This window comes from Ochlerotatus camptorhynchus, unplaced genomic scaffold, assembly GCF_037179485.1.
Source record: "Ochlerotatus camptorhynchus isolate MF236.1 unplaced genomic scaffold, CSIRO-AGI_Acam_v1.1 ptg000330l, whole genome shotgun sequence".
In the NCBI taxonomy this organism is placed as follows: domain Eukaryota; kingdom Metazoa; phylum Arthropoda; class Insecta; order Diptera; family Culicidae; genus Ochlerotatus; species Ochlerotatus camptorhynchus.
In genome coordinates this window covers 1,243,808-1,265,642 of record NW_027040818.1, presented here as the reverse complement: position 1 = coordinate 1,265,642, position 21,835 = coordinate 1,243,808, and the positions used below count along the sequence as shown (strand labels likewise).

The 21,835-nt window shown below is 40.8% G+C and overlaps 2 protein-coding genes across 2 annotated transcripts in view; one reads left to right on the top strand and one right to left on the bottom strand.

The window, feature by feature from the left end:
* Positions 1-5,898: 5,898 nt before the first annotated feature.
* LOC135708445 (ATPase ASNA1 homolog) lies at positions 5,899-7,138 on the top strand. Its single transcript, XM_065230562.1, has 4 exons — positions 5,899-6,026; positions 6,087-6,386; positions 6,459-6,717; positions 6,782-7,138. Exons 1-4 carry the CDS (start codon positions 5,914-5,916, stop codon positions 7,121-7,123), a joined length of 1,014 nt encoding a protein of 337 aa, XP_065086634.1. The 5' UTR covers positions 5,899-5,913; the 3' UTR covers positions 7,124-7,138.
* Positions 7,139-7,353: 215 nt separating this feature from the next.
* The window catches only part of Gcat (Glycine C-acetyltransferase), a 50,105-nt gene continuing 35,623 nt past the window's right edge, over positions 7,354-21,835 (bottom strand). Inside the window, exons 2-4 of the mRNA XM_065230526.1 lie at positions 20,307-20,361; positions 8,500-8,717; positions 7,354-8,439 (exon numbers count right to left, since the gene is read on the bottom strand). Coding sequence (XP_065086598.1) covers positions 7,420-8,439; positions 8,500-8,717; positions 20,307-20,352 — 1,284 coding nt within the window. The 5' untranslated portion in view covers positions 20,353-20,361 and the 3' untranslated portion in view covers positions 7,354-7,419. The remainder of the gene's footprint in view (positions 8,440-8,499; positions 8,718-20,306; positions 20,362-21,835) is intronic.

Genomic DNA, 21,835 nt, shown 5'->3' with positions numbered 1-21,835 from the left:
TAACAATAACAAACCAACATTTTTGGCTGAAGCGAAAGAGAGGATAACAAATTTTGCACTTGAAAATAGGATTACACAAGTGTGCGTGTTAAAAACGCCAGAAAGGTCAATTTTGGGCACCGAAAAATCCAAAGGGTGAGACCTACGGGTAAGTCAGCTTTTGATCATGACTAATATTGGAGTTAATTTTGAGTAACTCTTAGTAACTGAAGTTGCTCATTATCTCGCTCATTATTGTTAGTTGCAACTAAAACTGGACTACTCCAAAAATTCAAAAAGTGTGATAAAAGTGCACGTTAACGTCAAATCGTTTTGTTGTCTTCGGTGCACTTATTCCTTACTCCATACACTGTAACTGGCAAGTACCCATTAATGGGTGAAAAAGTGCCCAATTCGAAGTAAAGTAGGTAAACTCATAAAATGGGTAAAACGTCTTTACCCAATAATGGGTAAAGAGCTTGTACGTCAAATCATCGGGTACTTTTTACCCATTTTCAGAAATGAAAAGTTTTAGAAAATGGGTAAAAAGTATACATTTTTGATGATTGAGCTATTTAGAAATTAATTTTAATTTGATTTTTCACATATTTCTTTGAAATGTCGGAAACATTAACATTAAAAACTTGTTTTTATTAATTTAGATAATAATCATTGTAATAATGCATAATGATTGCCGCTTCCAGCGAGGTTCATACATCAGCCACTTACATCCGCAAGGTCTTCTTGTGCTCCTAGAAAGATCATACCGCTTTCCTACTTGGCATCCACTGTCCCTGCTGTGCAATGTGTTGCTTTTGCTTCCGAAGTTCCTTCTTGCCATCCATTCCTGGAACACTTTGTGCTCGGCCACTTCCTTGTATATCTGAAATTAAGCAATTGAAAATCATTAAATTTCATCTGAATTTCATAATGTACAGCGCCTAGATATATTCCAAATAAATACTTACGTTTCAATACTCATTTTATTAGGCACAGATAGCATAAAAAATCCATTTTGAAGGCCTCGTAAGATGCTTTGTGTTAGACAATATTCACTATTGATTAAGATAATTTTCACCCAATAATGGGTGAAATAATACTCATTTTTCTTCCCTGAAGAGGTAAAAAAGATGGGTACAAAAGAACCCATTTTCGAAAATATTCAAATACCCATTATTTGACAGCTTCTTATACTTACTAATATTGGGTACTTTTATACCCATTAATGGGTACTTGCCAGTTACAGTGTAAGGAATAATTGCACCGAAGACCTCGCCGAAGACACCCAAACGATTTAACGTAAACGTGCACTTTTATCACACTTTTTAATAAGTGAAAACGCGCTTATTTGTCCAGTTTGGTGGGAAATGCATAATATTGAATGCACGCTAGAACTAGAACAGCAACCTGTTTTTGTGCGATTTTTTTTTTCTCCAAATGTCAAGTCCAGATGTTTAACGGAGCAAACCTAAGAGGAAGAGAAGGCAACTGGCTTCTTTTTGTATGTGACATGTTCTTCTTCGTGGGGCCTCATAGCCTAGTAAGCAAAGGCACGGTATTACCAACAATCAATACGAAACTAACGATTTTAAATTGGCTCAAAGTGGTGATCGTTAGTTTCGTATTGATTGTTGGTATTACCAAGCCGGAGGTGGCGGGTTCGATCGAGGCAATCTTTCGGATTGGAAATTTTCTCGACTTCCCTGGGCATAGAGTATCATTGTGCATGCCACACAATATACAAATTCATGCATTGGTATTGGCAATTAATAACTGTGGAAGTGTATTTAGAACACTAAGTTGAGAGCACGCAATAAGCTAATATGCGCTAAGCAATAAGCTTGAAATGCGAACAACAAGAAGAAGAAGTGTTCTTCTTCTATTTTGGAAACGACCGTGCAAAAACTATTTCATTATGGGTGACCCAGTCGACCGTCAAAATACAAGAAAATAGATTCCATGTTGTAACAATTCTCGTGTTTCTATACACTGATAAAATTGTGCATATTTCGTTTATGTGCCACACACATAGATTTGTGCAATGTGATTGCACAAATAAAGTTATGTGTGAGATGCATAAATTGCTTTCTATCGATATTCAATGATTTTTATGTGTGGTCACACATAAACATTATGGCTAGAGAAAGATGGATTTAATTTTCTATTCATACTTTTTATTGTCGATTATTTTGAAATTTTCGGGTTTTATTTTTTAACAGGATGATTTATTTTTAACAGTATTATACTCGAAATTCAAAACTACACCATATATTTCCTCTTGTTTGTTACAGGTAATCAATTAATACACCACAATGCTCGCTGCAATGAAAACATTATCGTTCATGGAAAGCATCCGAGCTCCTTTACAGCAGATGATTTTGTGTTCGGGAATTGGCAATCGATTCAGTATGTACCTAATTGATTTAGCAGCATTTCCAAACTCTCCGGATGATACTAGCTTAGCGTTTTCAGTGATGTCCTGTTTCAGCAACTGCACTTTTCAGATAGAAGTATACCGATCGCATGCCGCTGATGATGTGAGGACAAATCAAACATCCGGCTTGTTGATTCCCATTCAATTTGTACTGCTCGCCAATGATCCGCTTCTGGTGCGTTTTGATGCAGTGCTTCGGTTTCGTGTTTTGACCGGGCAGCAGCTACATTTCCCGCCGTCTAGATTTCAGCTGTTCCTTGAAATATTATAATTATACATACGTTTCAAGAATTTCAAGAAAAATTTCATCATATTCACCTTTTAAAATATGCAATTGAACCTCTGGAAAATCCGAACATGCATCCTCAACATATTAAAAACAGTGTACCGTATTCATAATTTTTGTTATGTGCCATAATTTTTGCGATGTGCCATTACACATGACGTTCATTTGGGATACACATAGTTTGCAATTTATGTGTGGATCGTTTTATAAATGTTATGTGGATCTGTCAAACTTTCATAGCGAATCAAAACAAACATAGTGTAGTAATAGGGTAGGGTACGTTAATCGTTTGCTTGGGACCAATAGGCTACTAAAGTGGTGAGCCAATTTAAAATCGTTAGTTTCGTATTGATTGTTGCTTATACTTAGTGTTTATTTTTGATTTTGACTGTTTTTGGTTTTAAGTGTACATTTGACATTCATTTCATCAAAAATTGAGTCATTCCTTGAAGATCTTGCTGGCCACCGCCACCGAGACCGCCACTGTAGGGTCTTGCCCCTGGATGTAGAGAGGGCTGAACTTGTGGAGAGAGGATGGAGAGTGTAAAGCGGGCTAAAGGAGAGGTGAAGGATGGGACTGGGGAGAGCGAGAGTAATGGGACGTGTGATTATGTGATACTGGAAGAATAAAGATGGAAATGGAATTAAGATGGAAATGGAATAAAGATGGAAATGGAATAAAGATAGAAATGGAATAAAGATGGAAATGGAATAAAGATGGAAATGAAATAAAGATGGAAATGGAAATAACCGGATCGTCAACAGCAAACAAAAATATACGTGGGGAACAACCCTGGAAAAATGGATAGTATCGTTCCCTGCACGCATATCACACCGAGAACCGCACCTCATTTCCATCATCAAGGTATAATTAATTTTGTTAAGGGAATGATTGTTTTTTTTTTATAAATGAATACGAATAAAATACGGAACCTGATATAATAGGTTACAAATTTAATTTCTTAAAACAAATGAAATAGAATAAAATGTCAAATAATTACACACAAAAAATAAAAATTGTTCATTTAAAAATAATGCATTTTCAAATTAAAAGTCTCCCAACTTCTGTAGTTTCAACTATGACAATATTTAAAATGAAAGCAACATTTTTATTTCAAAAGTTTTTCTTTCAATTTCTACTCGTTATTTTAAAAAAGCATATTGTCAAAATGAAAATTGTTTAACTGTCAAAAATACCATTGATAAATGTTGGGTTGTTTCATTTTTTCGTGCACCACAGCCATCACACGTAAATAAAAACATTTGACCGGGAAAACAAATTCAGTTTGCTCGATTTCCAAGCTTAAATTCCAAATAAAAAGTTGATGTTTTTCTATTTACTTATTATTTATTATCTGTTTCTTTGGAAACAAAACACGCCGAAAACGACGCAGAAATCGTCGCCATAGGAATTTGTATGGCGATGATTTCTGCGTCGTTTACGGCGTGTTTTGTTACCAAAGAAACAGATAATATTTAAAATTTATTCGCAGGTTCAGGGGTCAATGGAGTATACGAGAAAGCAATGGAATCTGGTTTGGCCAATAGTGACCTATTTCGGAATGTGCAACTGGAGCTACAAGGTAAGTTTCTTTCTGGTTTTAAAGGTGGATTAATTAAAGGTAGACATTTGTTGCAGATCTAGAATAGTTCCTGAAAAATACGAAGCAATTTGCAGTATTTTCGGTGTTAACACCATCGAAGTCAATATGGATGCCATTGACGGTGGTTTTACCTGGAAAGCTTTCCTCTAGCCGATCCGGTGTAACATCCAGAGCGAGAATCGGAGGATCAGACAATACTATTAGTAGCGTCCGGTGCGCAGCTTGGCAAATATGCAACGGTACGTCCGTGGACTATCATCTATGATTAGTCATGGTGATAAACCTCGCATCAGAACCATAAACTCAACGAAACCTGCCAAGACCGATCGCAAATTTCTATTAGATCCAGCATAACCGTTTGTTACGAAGCGTCATGTTGTATTTCACTTGGACCTGGAGTACTTCCGCTAAGGCTACCAGTAAATGAGATACACAAAATCATATTCAAATTATCCAGCTTTCCATGCTCGGTAATGGCGGCCTGTTTGTATGAATAAATGTATCCTTTACTGTACTTTTTGACACTAACTGGAGGGCGTATGTTGTTCCATTTTCTTCTGTTCCTGGGAGAGGGAAAGGGAAGGGGTTGAAATTCGAACATCCAGATAGTGTCAAAAAGCACAGTGAAGGATACATTTATTCATACAAACAGGCCACCATTACCGAGCATGGAAAGCTGGATAATAAAAATAAACCAAAAAAATAAAAAAATATGATACCTCGTATGATACCAATATTGGCAACCAGTGCAAACTTACGATTTTAAATTGGCTAACACTATCGGTCCCAAGTACATCGATGAACGTACTGACATCCCTAATAAAAAATAATCATAAACGAACGATAACCCAAATCATTGAACTATTCCACAAATGGTTTGGATGATACCCAGAACACGTCGTTAAGCAAATTAACCATACAATTTTTATTAGGGATAGAGGTAACTCTAAGACCAGAAGGTCCCGAAGAAATGAGCTCAACTTTTTGGCTCAGCTCCTAGTACTCTCTTCGGTCCCAAGTTAATCGATGCACGCCTCGAAACATAGGAAAATCCACAAACCCCTCATTTTATCTGTAAAACTTTCAAAGCGAATCAAAACAAACATAGTTTAGTACTAGAATTTCGACTAGAATGGAAACTTTTGATTCTACCTATGGTTTTTTAGGGGGGTATGTGATTTTTTTTTGCATTACGTAATATTTGATTTGGGGAAAATGCGCAATATTTATCCATCTTTGAGAAACCGGACCAGTGATGCCTTCAGCTGAAAATCTCGTATAAAAAATAAAAAAAAACACCCGAGCCAAAGGTTAATTGCCCATTACTCACCATAAATTACCAATTCGGGACGCAGCCATTTTCATATAATATCATAGTTGCTGGGCACAAGCGTCGATACCGCTTTCATAGGGGATATGAAGACGTCCCGAACGAATCCCGACTTTTGACAGATTGCATGACTGAAATTAGTGAAATTTTGTCCCGGACCGAACTCTGCAGCAGACGTGTGATAGGTTTAATAAGGTACAATTTGTGGAAATTTCTCAATTTTAGCAATAATCCATTGATCACATGATTAGTTATTCCCTAAGGAGCTCCGCCCAGCAAAATGGACGCAGATTACGAGCCTCTCGCCCCGAACCTGGAGAACATCATCGACCAGGAAACGCTCAAGTGGATCTTCGTCGGTGGAAAGGGTGGTGTTGGCAAAACAACCTGCAGGTTTGTTGTCTCATATGGGGATTGATTGATTTGCAATGATTGAAAGTTTGGTTTAAACAGTTGCAGCTTGGCCATTCAGCTGGCGAAGGTACGCCCCTCGGTCCTGATCATATCGACCGATCCGGCACACAACATATCGGATGCGTTCGATCAGAAGTTTACGAAGGTGCCGAGCAAGGTGAATGGGTTCGACAATCTGTTTGCCATGGAGATCGATCCGAACGTGGGCCTGAACGAGCTTCCAGATGAGTACTTCGAGGGGGAGAATTCGGCGATGAAGCTGAGCAAGGGTGTTTTCCAGGAGATCATCGGAGCCCTGCCGGGGATTGATGAGGCGATGAGCTACGCCGAGGTGATGAAGTGAGTTGACGATTGGTATTTGGTGGAAAAGGAGCTTAGGGATGTTACTAATTGTGAGTTGTTTGTTTGCAGATTAGTAAAAGCGATGAATTTTTCGGTGGTGGTGTTCGACACGGCTCCAACGGGACACACGCTGCGATTGCTGTCCTTCCCACAAGTGGTGGAGAAAGGATTGGGCAAGCTGCTGAGGTTGAAGATGAAATTAGCTCCGTTCATTTCGCAAATGGGATCGCTCTTTGGAATGCAGGATTTTAATGCTGATACTTTGACGAGCAAGCTAGAGGAAATGTTGACCATTATTCGCCAGGTTAACGAACAGTTTAGAAATCCGGTAAGTGCAGTGGCGAAGCATTGAATGAATGGGAGGGTTGTGATGGAATTGCGTGTTATTTTAGGATCAAACAACATTCGTCTGTGTGTGTATAGCAGAGTTTCTGTCGTTGTACGAAACGGAACGGTTGGTCCAGGAACTGACCAAGTGCGGCATTGACACGCACAACATTATCGTGAATCAGTTGCTGTTCCGCCGAGAGGGTCAGGCTCCTTGTGCGATGTGTTCCGCTCGCTACAAGGTGCAGGAGAAGTATCTGGACCAGATTGCCGATTTATACGAGGACTTCCACGTGGTGAAACTGCCCCTGCTGGACAAGGAGGTGCGTGGTGCGGAGAATGTGAAAAAGTTTTCCGAAAATCTAATCAAGCCGTACTGTCCGAATGAAGTGCAACAGGATACATAGTTGGTATAGTGGCGGCGTCGGTGCGATAGGTTTTGGGGTACTACTGAGTGGGTTATATTTTGAAAATGAGGATTCCAAACCAACGCTAGGTGTAATCATTAGCAGCACGTGTTTTTGAGTTTCAGTTATTTGATTTTCATTTCGTTCATACACGAGATAAAATTCCGGGTAATTTATCTGTTAATTAAGACCATTAATTAAAGTGTTTCATGGTATTCAAGGCAAGTCGGGAAGTGGTCAGATTTAGGAAAGAAATCCTTTAGTTTATTTGGCTGTCAAAATTGTTGTAGGGTTATTCAGGAAACCACACCAAGCTGTTTTCCTACTTCGACGAAAGCGGCCACGGCTCGGTCGATTTCTTCATCAGTGTGGGCCGCCGAAAGTTGGACCCGAATGCGAGCTTTACCCTTCGGCACAACCGGGTAGCTAAATCCGATTACGTAGATGCCTCGCTTGAGCATTTCATCCGCAAACGCCGAAGCTAATCGAGCATCGCCCAGCATCACCGGACTGATGGGATGATCCATTCCGGAGATCGTGAAGCCGGCTTTGGTCATGGCATCGCGGAATCGCTTGGTATTGCTCTGCACGCGTGCCGTCAGCTTGGCGGATTCCATCAGCATTTCAATCACCTTCATGGCACTGGCCACCACTGGAGGCGGCAGCGAGTTCGAGAACAGATACGGACGGGACTTTTGTCTCAGCAGATCCACCAGCTCCTTCGGACCCGTGGTATAACCTCCAGCTGCTCCACCGAGCGCCTTACCCAACGTGGAATTGATGATATCGCATCGTCCGAGCATTCCATAGAATTCCTCCGTTCCCCGACCGGTTGCCCCGAAGAACCCAGTCGCGTGACAGTCATCTACAAAGGTCAACGCGTTGTACTTGTCCGCAAGTTCGAAAATCTCCGGCAACGGAGCCACATTTCCGTCCATCGAAAACACTCCGTCCGTGACGATCATCTTAATGCGCGCATCGCTCGATTTCAACTTCTCCTCCAAGTCCGCCATGTTCCGGTGCAGATACCGTGCCTTCTTCGCTTTGCACAGCCGAATTCCGTCAATGATCGAAGCATGGTTCAGTTCGTCGGAAAATACGGCATCATCCGGAGTCAGCACCGCCTCGAAAATCCCCGCATTGGCGTCGAAACACGATGCGTACAGAATGGTATCCTCTCGCTGGTGAAACTCCGATAGCTTCTTCTCCAGCTGCTTGTGGATAGCCTGGGTACCGCAGATGAACCGAACCGAACTCAGGCCGGCACCGTATTCGTCCAGGCTCTTCTTGGCGCAGTTCACCACCTGTTCGTTTGACTGAAATAGAAAATGCTCAAAAGTTAGCTCACCAACCGAACTGAATCGGACAATACTTACAGCCAATCCAAGGTAGTTGTTGGCGCAAAAGTTGAGGATCTTGCCCTGCGAACCTTCCACGCTGATGGACGTCGCCTGGGGGGAGACGATGATGCGTTCCCGCTTGTATGTGCCGGCCTTCTCGATGTCGTCCAACTGGTTCTGGATGATCTGGCGGAAGTTGGCGCTGGCGGCGGTGGTGCTCGAGTGACAGACCGCTAGCGGACCGTAGAGATTTCCTAGGGGAGGGAGAGTTTGATGATTAACTTTGAGTACGTGGATGGGTTGTAGATTGCAGATGGGGGTTGCCATATCTAGAGTCGGTGTATAATTATACACCGACTCTAGCCATATCATAGAAAAACAGATATAGCAGTTTCAAGTTGTTCATCGAACAAGCATTTAACGGTAAATTTATTTTTCTTAGTTGGTAGTACCACCACCTGCGGCGCGCATACTCAATTCCTCTGTGTTTGACGTCTACACATTATTGCCATCTGTTGACCCTAATAAAAATTGTATGGTTAATTTGCTTAACGACGTGTTCTGGGTATCATCCAAACCATTTGTGGAATAGTTCAATGATTTGGGTTATCGTTCGTTTATGGTTATTTTTTATTAGGGGAGCGTATACACTTAATTCTGATCACCGAAGTCGGTATGAATTTACCGGGTTTTTGAACAGCAGAACAACTCGGTAAAATTTTTAAATGACCGTTACACGTGAGAAATCAAGAAAATTTATAAATTTTATTTTTCATCAATAAATGGGGTAAACTGAACAACTTCTGTACAAGCTCGGGATAAATTTTTAAAAATTGGATTTTTCGCTGATTTTTAAACATTTACCGAACAGTTCTGTAGTTCAAAATTTACCGAACGACGGAGGCCTGGATTAGTGTGTACTACCCGTCAAAATGTACTCAACAGATGGCGGGAGTGTTTTAGCGACGATGTTTAACAGTGAGAAATATGCAATGTGCTATGTCTGTTTGTCTGTGGAAATATATGACTTATGATCCTGGACAATTCTGATTTCATAAGGCACTCATGGATTCCATAAACACGACATAAATCGTGTTTCACTCAAGTCGTTTTTTACACGGAGGATATGCACCGTGTAAAGAAAAAAAAAACTACCATGTTTTCGATTTTCCACATGCAAAACTATTTTTATAAAATTTAATTTTGAAGCCATTCGTAATTAGAGCATGCTATGCCCCATATAGACATATTTGAAAAATTTCTGTGCTTACACCAAAAATTGTGATTTTTTTTTGATTACCTATGGCTTGAAACGGATAATGTAATTCGAATCAAGTCGATTGGTTGTATCCGTTATCGAGAAATCGTGACAAACGTACCGTGTAAATTGCGACTCAGCGCCACCAACCGTGTAAAAAAAACGCGTGAAAAACCGTGTAAAAAAGACTTTAGTGCACATTGGGTGGTTCTTACACGTCTTGGGGCATGAAGTAGTTCGCCTCCTCGTGGTGTGCCCTGGAAACGTTAATTATCGAGCCCAAGGGAGAGATATTGCGGCTAAACGAACTATTGCAGAGTAAGGACGCTGGAGCCCCATCCAGCTTGTCCCAGGAGGTCGATAAGCCCTGCACAAACCCTCGTTGTGCAAAGGCAGGAGTGACACCGGGTTCTTAGAGTGTAGACGACTCTGACCAAGTCGCAGCACACGCAGCTGGTACGCAGCCACATCTGTCCTGTCCCGCCGTGGACAGTTGGCTTGCTATCACGTCTGCTCTAGAACTCAGGCGAACAATTAACAGCGAACGATAAGAGGAAGGCCCTGCACAGCTACTCACTGTGCAGTAGCGAGTGTCACGTCTGTGGCACACCACTAGCGTGATGCGTCACACAGTGGGGCCGTTCTGAAAAAAGACGGTCAAAAGTCTTTTCTCATCGTTTTTGACGTTTTCGAGGGTAGGTTTTTTCGGAGAAGTTGCTGAGAATGGCGATCCGCTCCTATTGAAACAAACACCGGGTTTAATATTAAGGGGGTATTACACTTAGAAAAACTAACTTATTATACAAACGAGATAGACATATGACGTCTTCAGAAAAGTTGTAGATCTAATTATTTCATGAAACTTTGCCGAAGACACCAAATTTCTTTATCTTCAAACTAATGAGATATAATGATTTTTCTTTCAGGAGTACCTTAAAAGTGGTTTTTTACGAGGTTTTTTAAGTTAAATCATATTTTAATCAAGTTTGACTGGTTCACTATATTCGAGAAAGTTTTAGATATCATCAAAATACATAACTTTTCTGAAGACGTCAACAACATTTATTGATATAATATATCTTATGTTAAAGGCAATATCATTCTTGTACAATTTATTACTGGTGCATTGCTTGTTCTACATTTTTTAATAAAAAAAAATGCCCATCGAAGATGTGTTTAAGTATTAGTTACCAACACGAATAAACATTCTCATCTGTCTCTCCTTTATGTTTATGTAGAAATCTCTTGCTTTACCACACGTACAGCCTACTTTGATCCTCGATATAATATGGTCATATAGGATCAAGCATGAGCTTGCTGTCAAAGTGAATATTTCAGTTTGCGTTTGCTTGCGGTTTAAGTGTTTATTCTTTCTTCGGTTTGAGTTTCTTTGCAAAATGAGTTCCTATCATCTGGATCGGAGTGAATTGTTCGTAGTATGGAAGGATAAATTAGGCAAATCTCGCGAATTAAAATTGTGTCATGTCCGGGATCACGTGTTTTCAAAATTAGTTGGAATTTCGAAAGACAACCGCGAAAATGTGAAATATGAACTGGCTTATGCAACGGAAATGAAGGCACGTGCTGATGGAATGGAGGATGCGGCTAAGTTGGTTCATGAAGCATTGCAAACAACTCCCACTAGAGCAACACAAATTCGACAGTCTTGGAAGTCACACAATGATTCCAAATGTGAGCGATCTATGACTGAAGATGAAGGTTTGTCTTTATTTATTGATGGGGACTTCTCTAAGGACCAATGGACCTTATTACGCAATACAACAAGGCAATGCAATGTGGCACAGATTTACCCGTCGTATAAAAGATTGATTCAAGCTCAAAGGCTTTTAGTACATTAAGAATATCAGTTAAATAAAAAATTTGTATCTTCAATTTCTTTCAAAATCTTCAGTTTTCAAAGGCCATCCTCATCAATAAAAATTGAATAACGTACGGTGCATGTATGTATGGTTAGATCTATTTACACAAAGAACTATATGAGAATAATGTAGAATATATGATAAAAACTGCTGTATCAAATAGCTGTATAAATTTTGTTGCTGAAGGTTCCCGAAGCTAATTTTTTCTACACGTATGCTCAAAGTTATAACAAACTCAATGACGCTTAGTGTCATTTCACAAACATTCACATTTTTTTTATTTTTTTTTTTTCTAAAATTGATGATTTTTTCCTTCAAAATCACAGTACAGCAAACAATAGTCAATAAATGTTGTTGACGTCTTGAAAAAAGTTATGTATTTTGATGATATCTAAAACTTTCTCGAATATAGTGAACAGCGTTGGAAAAAATCGCGATATTTCACGAAGTTCACCAAGGGAAAAGTTCGCGAGTCACAGTGAGTTTTGGTGAACTTTTCCAACACTGATAGTGAACCGGTCAAACTTGATTAAAATATGATTCAACTTAAAAAACCACTTTTAAGGTACTCCTGAAAGAAAAATCATTATATCTCATTAGCTTGAAGATATAGAAATTTGGTGTCTTCGGCAAAGTTTCATGAAATGATTAGATCTACAACTTTGCTCAAGACGTCATATGTCTATCTCGTTTGTAGAAAAAGTTAGTTTTTCTAAGTGTAATACCCACTTAATATTAAATCCGGTGTTTATTTCAAAAGGAGCGGATTGCCATTCTCAGCAACTTCTCCGAAGAAACCTACCCTCGAAAACGTTAAAAATAATGAGAAAAGACTTTTGACCGTCTTTTTTCAGAACGGCCCCACTGTGCGTCATAGCGCAACCGGCCCCCTCCCATGATGTAATGCTTTCGGGCGGTTCCGGGGAGGGCAAGGACCAAGAGCACAGGGTAAGATATATAGACATGTTTCATTGAACAATTAATGATTTCCATAATAAATCCTTGTGACGAAAATCATATCGGCACAGACCTAGGGGCGTCTCACAGTTGAAATACAGATTCAATATGCATTTAATTAAAAAAAAAATGTATTGAATTTCCATCGTTTGCATCAACCATTCTGTGGGATGTGAACATCAAAACAAAGTATGCGCTTTTTTTGTGACACCTCTACATGCATCGATGCGATGATAAACAAACACAACAGGAAAAGAAAACTCGTCGCTCTGCACGATTTCGGTGGAGTAGAGAATTCACGAGAAATTCCCTGCAACCTCCTCCGGCAGCAACGAAATCCTGCATAAGCTCCCTCCAGAACTTCCACTGCCAACATCGAAATCACGCAAAACCCGCTCCGCCGAGAACGTGGAACAACTCCGTCGAAATTCCGTAAAACCTCCGTAGGCATCATCGGAAATCTCCACCGGAAACATGCGGAAGCTCCTCCACCGAAAACACGAGATAATACCGTAGAGATTGGATGGATGCTTGTATTACATTAAATGCATTTATTTTTTTGATTTTTTTCCTTGATTTGATTTCCAATGCTACTGACGCCAGGGAGGCAGCTCCCACATCTGGACCCTACATATCGACCCATCAACTCATGAACCGGGGACCAACGGCTTTACTTTCCTGAGAAGAGCTGGGATAGACACGTGTGGCACGATCTTCAGGAAGCCCATTAAGCTTCTTGGCTTCGCCGATGACATCGACATCATGGCACGGAACTTAGAGACGATTTCCATCAACACATCGAAGACGAAATACATGGACGAGGTTCTAGGGAAGACAATGTAACCCAGAGTTAAGATTGACGTTGACGATCGACGAGTTCGTGTATGCCGAGCTCACTGGTGGCCGCCGAAAATGATACCAACAGAGAAATACAAAGACACATTATGGCAGGGAATCGTGCCTAATTTGGACTCCGGAGGACGCTTCGGTCCAATAAAATTCGCCGTCGCACGAAGTCGACTCTCTAAAAGACGCTGATTAAACCGGTGGTCCTCTACGCAGAGCGTAAAATTATTAATTGCTTAGGCTGAGTGTGAAAGGACTGTACTATTCAATCCATTGCTCTGTGCAGACCGTTTGTACCAAACAGTAAAGGACGAAGCAATGAAAGAGCCAACAAAAACATTCAGTGGCTCACGAACAGGCGACTCACACCGCTTGCCTTCGCTCACACAGCTAGTAATTGAGGCATTTTTCCATGTACGCTCAGTCATTCAAAACAAGTATTGGGTAGTACCATCACGGAAGAATAAACGTGCTGACTGAGCTACTGACTGAGTTTACCTTTCAATCATTCAGACACCCTCGAGGCAGTGAATGATGAGACAGATGGCAGTTCATATTCATATGAAAATGACTTATTGAATCTGACTGTTTTGCGCACTGCCTCTTTGGCCACGAGACCTGGACTATGCTCGTGGAGGACCAACGCGCCCTTGGTGTTTTCGGAAGAAAGTTGTTGCGTACCATCTACGGTGGTGTGCAGATAGATAACGGAACGTGAAGGAGGCGAATAAACCACGAATTGCACCAGCTGCGTGGAGAATGATCCATTGTCTACATTGCAAAAATTGGGCAACTACGGTGGGCTGGGCACGTCGTAAGAATGCCGGGCGACGACTCAGTGAAAATGGTTCTCGAAAGCGACCCAACAAGAACAAGAAGAAGAGGCGCGCAGTAGGCAAGGTGGATCGACCAAGTAGAAGGCGACTTGCGGACCCTTCGCAGACTACGAGGCTGGCGAAGTGGGGCCATGGATCGAGTAGAGTGGACACGACTTTTTCGGACAGCAGAGGAAAACAAGGCCTGATTGGTAAGGTAAGTAAGACAATATGAGTATCCCTGCGGGGGAAGACGTGCGCCTATAGCAGAATTTGTTCTAATGTGATATTTTTGAGTTTTTAAGAATTAAAATCTTTAGTTTATTAAAATAAAATACCAGCACGAAGTTGAGAAATTAATTGACAGCTGTAACAAACGAAACAAAAAAAAAATGATATTGATTATAGCTAATTCTTATTACAAAGAGAGGATTTTTTTCGTTCGGTATTTTTTCATCAATTTCTCGGTAGGTATTGAATATTTCTAAATCACTTTTGGAACGTTGCTTCTTAGAATCATTGTTTAAGGGTACGTATGCGCAGTTTAAAACATATCGGATTTTTTTAAATGTAAAATTGAAGGGTGCTCATTTTGCCCCGTCCTACCCTAAGTTAAGCTACATGGAATTCCTAGAGGTAAACTCTAAAATTTTCTTATTTTTTCGCCTTGAGAAGAGACTTAGGGGAACTAGGGGTAAGAAGGTCACCCTAAGCTTTTTCAATTAATTGATTGTGAAAACTCCACCAAATCAAACGTCTATCGTATGCATAACATTATTGAGAGTATTATCCATATAATTAAATAGAATTTGGCATGGAGAATACTAAAAAAGGGCTGAAAATAGGATCATATATTTTGTGTTTCTTATGCATCGAAAATATAGGTATGGGGCAAGAGTGCCACCCTCACGGGGCAAAAAGGTCACACCTTGAAACAAAGGTGCATAAAACATATGTTCAAAATAAGCATTTGATGTACGTTCAGGTAGAATATATGAGCAATGATACACGTTCTTAGTGAAGGTAAACAATGTTACTGTCGCTTATTTCATGTAAAACCAACAAAAAATAATTTAATGAATGAAATATAACCCAGTGTGAGTTGTAATCAAGCCTCGCATAAAGGACACTCGTTTCGTGAACATGTATGGAACCACAAATTACAGTGTCCATACTTACTCGAACCTGTTCCGTCTTCTGACTTGCTGAAACTCATCCCACAGCTATCGCATAATGTATCTTGCAATGAACTCTTATCAGCAACTTTTTGCTTTCTTGAATGTTTCGGAGTAGCTTTGGATTTGCGTTCCAACTTCCTTAGATGTTGTATGTCCTTGGAAGCCTGAGCTTCTTTCAGATTTCTCTGATAGGGGCTTGATGTTAATTCGGCTGCTTTTCCACGCTTTGTTTCCCTAGCGCTTCTCTTAGTGTTTACCTTGGGCAAAGGTAGAATAGCTTCAGGAGTAACATCAAACGTACTTCCTGTGGATGATATATTCGCAGTAAACTGACTGGGGTTAGGCATAGGTTCACCGGTATCAGCTTCAAGGTTCGGGAAGGTTGGTTTGTCGTGGAGGGTCGATTCATCAAATCCGTAGAAGGCGTCCTCATTGTCGTCCTCGGTGAAACAGGAAACATTGGTTTGATGCAAGGCTTGGTCCGGACGCTGAATTGATGTTGACGCCGGGGAGTCTGTCACATCAGACGGCGCAAAATCTGCCTCGCTGAATACAAATCGGTTGAAGGGAAAAATTCCAGTTTTCCTGAATCCATTGATTGCAACAGAAGCGGATGTTGCTTGCAGATAAGCTTGTCCGAAGAGACCGCCAACGTCGTTGATGGTAACAACCTTTCCAGAATTGTGTCGGAGGAAAGCTTCAATTGCCATGGAGAAGAATGCTTTCAAAGGTGCCATGAAGCTTACATCGAGTGGCCGCATTCGATGACTGCAATGCGGTGGCAAACTTATCACTGTCACATGATGTTTTTGTGATTTTTCAAGGAATGCTATGTTCTTATAGCGAATTCGTTTATTATTCAGTTCCAACCTGGATCGGGTATCAAGATTGGGTCTGCTTGTTTTCTGACAAACGTCAGTTTGATCGTTTGTTTTTAAAACCCAGCTCAGGTTGAGGTTCGCACTGACAAAAAGATCGGTTTCGCACTGGGTTGGACCTGGTTCCAACCCCGATAATAAACGAATTCGCTATTAGTATGTGTAACGTGTCCATCAAGGATAATCAATACTGGATTTGTAGCAGTAGGCCTGGCGTGTCAAAAAGTGGTCGAACCACAGGTTAAAGTCTAGCATCATCATCCAGCCACTTCCGTTGCAACTGAAGAGGCTTTCTGGTGGGGCTCCTGTCTTCAGTGACTCCGTCAAACGTGCCCGTGGGAATATCAGCATAGGGGGTATGTAATGCCCAGTAGCTGACATACATACACAAGCAGTCGTTAACACCCCTCTCTCCGCTGATGTCATACATCCAATTTGCCGTCTGCCCCTTAAAGCAAGTACTTTTGATTTCCTGGTTTGCACCTATAAAAGTTTTGCAAGTAATTAGTTTTGGGTCTTAATAACTTCCGCTCAACTTACCGTTACTATCGATGTTTCGTCTACATTATACACGTGACTCGCTGGAAAATGTCCAGCTCCGTAGGAGGATTCAAGAATATCGTAGAATCTTGAGACAGCCACACGATTGAATCCTGCAGCTCGGGCCGCGGACGTTGCTTCAGGAGTACGAAGTGAAAGTTCTTGGTGGCGTTGACGAAACCGTTGCAACAAATCTTCACCGGCCAATTGAGATTCAGTATTAAATGGATGTTGAATACAATTTTTCGTGGCCAACTGGAAGGCTAAGCTCCGGATATCACGAGTGGACAGTCCAAAGAATCGTTGTTCCATGCTCAGGGTATGTTGCACAAGTTCATCTTCCTGCTCCGTAGTAAAAACCGTATCAAAACGACCCAACCGCCGAGCATCAACGTTCCTATCAGGATGCTTCAAATAGTTCTTCAATGTCCGGCGAGGCACACCATATTCGAAGGCTGATCGCTTAACTGCCATGCCGGATTCGATGACCGCTTTTATTGCCGCGGTCATATTCACGGATGACCACCGATTTCGCGTTGAAATCTTTTTATATTTACGCACCATAATAACAACCGATTATGACCGAAATAATAACAACAACATTGTAATTTGACAGTTGCTTATGAGGTTATGTTCAACTAAATGAGTGGCTTTTGTGCCCCATATAGAGGGGTCCTTTTTGCCCCAGCTGTACACAAATTTATTTAGCGACACATTATCGCAAATAAGGGACAACAAATATGATGTTGTTGACGGAGGTTTATGCTAATAATTTTTAACCAAATCCGAGAAGCATAACATAAATCCGAGGGGGACGACTCTATCTACGATGCAGGAAATATTGTGTTTTGCTGTGGCTAGCTGCGCGTACGCTGAGTAGATAGAAAGAAGATTTATCACGATTTTGAAGATTTCTTGCAAAAAGATGAAGCACGATGCAAGTAGATGCGAGAAATTAAAGATGATTTTTCGAAGATTGATTCGCTAGTGTGAGATATTTTGAGCATCTAGAATTGAGATTTAGATGTGCCGCCCCCCTCGCATAAATCAACGTTTTAGTATAGAATTTGTGATTTTCAATTGAAGAATATTTCAATTATCAATAGATTCTAAAGAAGCCCTAGAGCACATTCATAAATCTATATTTCATATTTTTACAGGGAAATTCAAGGGTGGCACTTTTGCCCCGGGTGACCTTCTTGCCCCTAGTTCCCCTACTCTGGCTCGACTAGCTCAGCAGCACGAGACCCCTGAACTGAGTCACAGGGCGGGCATGCTACTGGGTAATTCTGAGGGGCACGCGGAAAGAGTTGTGCGGAAACTGTGGAATTGCTTAGATTCGGGATATTGAAAATGTAGATAGTGTTTGATGAGAAAGGAAATTTATTCAAATTACTGTGTTGGTGTAAAATAAGTTTTGTTTGGGCTATTGGTGTGGTGGAATCACCGACGAACCGACATGCCAGCTGATGGAAGCTACATTCAAATTCTTGCCCAAGACGCCATATTTAAAATACGTTAAACACTACCGCCATCTACTCATCCGACCGCGTCATATCGTGATTACGAACACACGTAAAATTTATATTGACTTGGTCTTGCGTCTCACCTCGTTTGACAGATCTGATCACCCGTTTGCCAGATTGAATCGATCATTTAACAAATCGAATTACGGACAAACGAAATGCTTCAGTGGCATGTCGGTTCGTCGGTGGTTGAATGGTCACTTGTTCTGGTACAACGGAACTACGACAAGCGCTCGCGGATGGTGATGACCGCGATGGTGTTTCGGTGATCTTGACTATGACTATTGATGGCTTGGTTTGAATTTTTGCAATGACGGATTACTGGTTGTTGGACTCAATGGTGGGGCACGTGGCTATCGGCACCTCCCGTCTTTGACGCAATCGACGGACCACGGACGATACCGTATTGGCCACGCCGAGAAGGGTTCTCATCTCTTCGACGATTAGGGCTCAATGCCCGAGGAGAGGGTTATCTCCTAAACAGTGTTTGAAAGGTAAACACAGAGGAGGTCCTTGACTATTAGGCTATTACGCCGACTCGATTGGAAGCGAGTATTGAGCACAAAGGTACAAACAATGTACAAAAGTACAGCAGTACAAAAGGTCCTCTTGAATTAATCAGGAGTGTAAGTTGTACTTGTTAATGGAGCATAACTCGAGTTCCGTTTACCTGAATGAAGTAGTATACTGCCCATAATCGCATATCAGTCCCATATGGATAGGACATCAAGCAAAGATGGGACTGATATGCGATTATTATGTAGTATAGTAGAATGGTAGAAGTCCAAATTGGCACACTATTCTAGACACTACAGTAGATTTACTTCCAAATTTATCACTCACTTGTCTCTCACATGAATGCCGTTTATAAAGTGGTCATGGCGATCTCCTAATAGCCTTTACTTCTCTCCTATTCCAATATCCAATACATTCCTAACTCAATTTTTCTACATATCTATGCTCGATCTTCCTCCTTCCATTTTCCTACCACAGTTGATTTTTTTTTCACCACCCATTAGATGCCTTGCCCATTCAAATTTTACAATAATTACACTCATTTCTGACAACCCCTGCTTATTAAAAACAATTTTGAATAACCGAAATTTAACCCTACTGACAAACACTTAATCTAATAAAAACTACAGTTTCAAAAACATCATGCACAAATTAAAAGCATGGGCTAACTCAACGGTTACAGCATTTTGGGCAGGAACTGCTCTCCTGATTTTGAATCGATCGATAGAGCAAAATCCATTTTAGGAACCACACTAATGCACATTGAGAGTTACTGATCTTTGAAAAGCGACAGTTTTACCGTTCCTCTGAAACAAAAAAAAAAAGTCACTAACCACATGCAAATGACGCACATTTTCCCTGACCTTGAAGATGCCAATCATCATCGTTGTTTGCTACTCTCATCATAGTGAGGAGGAAGACAGTCCAAAATGCACTGCTGGGTTCAAATGGACTGACGTGGTCTTTCGAGGCTTTCCCATTCTCAATTCGTGAATTGAACGAACATCACTTAAACGAGCATTTCTGTTCCCAAACTAGTATCATTTGTTCACATTAAGTCCCAGAAGTAATTTGGGGATAGCGATGAAAACCACATCGGGTCATTTCACCTCAGGGTTGCATTTTGGACTGTTTTCCCCTATGTTCTTCGCAAAGGTATATGAATTTTCTCATTTTGGGACTATTTTTGAAAGCAAGCCCCTTCCACGAAAATGACTTTGTTCGTATCTCACACACAACCACGCGTTTCCATCCAAAGACTGAGAATCAATTCATCTGACCACAGTTTCACGTGTGCTAACTTTCTGTTTTCATTAATTCGTTCGATGCAAAAATGCATCCTATGCTAATTTCGCTCAACCGGTTTCCCGTCTGCATCCTTGCACCGGCTATTCGTACTAGAGAAAACCGGCTGTGCATATCACATTTGAATCGGGGCGATGCACTTACCTGCCGTGAATGCATTTCTGCAGATCAACTGTTTCGTTAGCAACATGTTTGCGGTTAGAACTGTTTTTGCCAATCTGTACGACCGAAATCACGTTTTGGGCGGTGAATCTCTCTAAATTGATTAACTCGGCGAAATTGGATCAATTTATGCGGCGACGTCGTCGTCGTCGTCGCTATGTATGAATGGTGACAACGAAATACGATGCCCAATTGTCGCGGGAGTGACGCTTCCAGGCGACCAACGATTGTCGGGGTTGTCAAGGGGGAGAGTCGTTGCTGGCTCTGTACGGCTGGATGGAACAAACGGGACTGAGACGTTGGTTGAACGCGCTCTCGCCGGCTAGCTGCCTTGTCGTTGTCGGTTACTACTTGCGGATGGACTAAGCAAGTAAACTGACTATGTTTACAGTAGGGTGGGTCAAGTTTGTAGGGCGGATTATCACCGCCTGTTTCCTACTGCTCTTTTGATCTGTATTTAGGTCCCCAAATTTGAACGAATTTGGTTACGAGCTAGTTTTGCGGGATGATCGAAGAAGAATCTATTCATTTGCCTGTTATTTTTTTTTAATTTCGACCAAACTTGAGATTAAGTTTGGAAAAAGTCCAAGACTCAACTTCGGTGCAAGAAGATATTATTTTTTTACTTTCGTCCTCCACACCTACATACATGTTTACATACACCACCTATTATTAACACCTGTATACAGTTTACAATCGCATATCATATGGATTTTCGTCAATTTTCAGATAATACCGCTATCCACTATTTATTGGCATCTACTTTCATATTACGTAATAAAACAACAGACACACAGATATAACACTCGAACAAGCATTTAAGGTCATTTTAAGTAAAGAGCCTAAATTTATAAAGAGGCGACTTGTCAAAATTGGAACAATCGATTGTCTGTCAAAGTCATAGGAAAAGTCATTCCAATCGAGCAGAAGACCTGTAAAATGGATAAGGTGTCGTCTCTTTATAAATTCAGGCTCTTTAATTTTAAGTATTTAGTATCGTAGTTGGTAGTACCACCAACTGTAGCCCGCATAATCAATTCCCTTGCGTTTGACGTTTACACACTACCGCCATCTGTTCAGCGTACAGCCCACCCCAGTGTACTCAACAGATGGCGGTAATGTTTTAGCGACGATGTTTTGCAGTAAATATATTCAATGTGTTATGTCTGTTTGTTTGTAATAAAACTATGGACTTTAATCATGAAAGTGTGAAAATAACATGAAGTCAGTTTGTTCCATCAAGCAAATTAATCGCATAACATTCCCATCCTGAAATTCAATCGCTTAGAGATCAAGTTACTGTTCTAATTTTTGAATCGCAATATTTTTCGCTGATATAACAAACCATGCAAGCTGCATTGCAACTGATTTTTACTTGACAAAATTATCGATTAATTTACTATGATTTTTTAAATATTATCATGGAAACTGCGCTTAACTTCAACTGCCATTCATTTTCTCAATGCCTACTTTTTCCATGTAGGACTGATATGGGATTATAGGCAGAGTAG

What these genes read in the sequence shown, in the direction of transcription:
- LOC135708445 (XM_065230562.1), top strand. Translation starts at nt 5,914, where the DNA reads ATGGACGCAGATTACGAGCCTCTCGCCCCGAACCTGGAGAACATCATC. An exon ending in GTTGGCAAAACAACCTGCAG is followed by an intron (nt 6,027 to 6,086) that starts GTTTGTTGTCTC and finishes TGGTTTAAACAG; the next exon opens with TTGCAGCTTGGCCATTCAGC. An exon ending in ACGAACAGTTTAGAAATCCG is followed by an intron (nt 6,718 to 6,781) that starts GTAAGTGCAGTG and finishes GTGTTATTTTAG; the next exon opens with GATCAAACAACATTCGTCTG.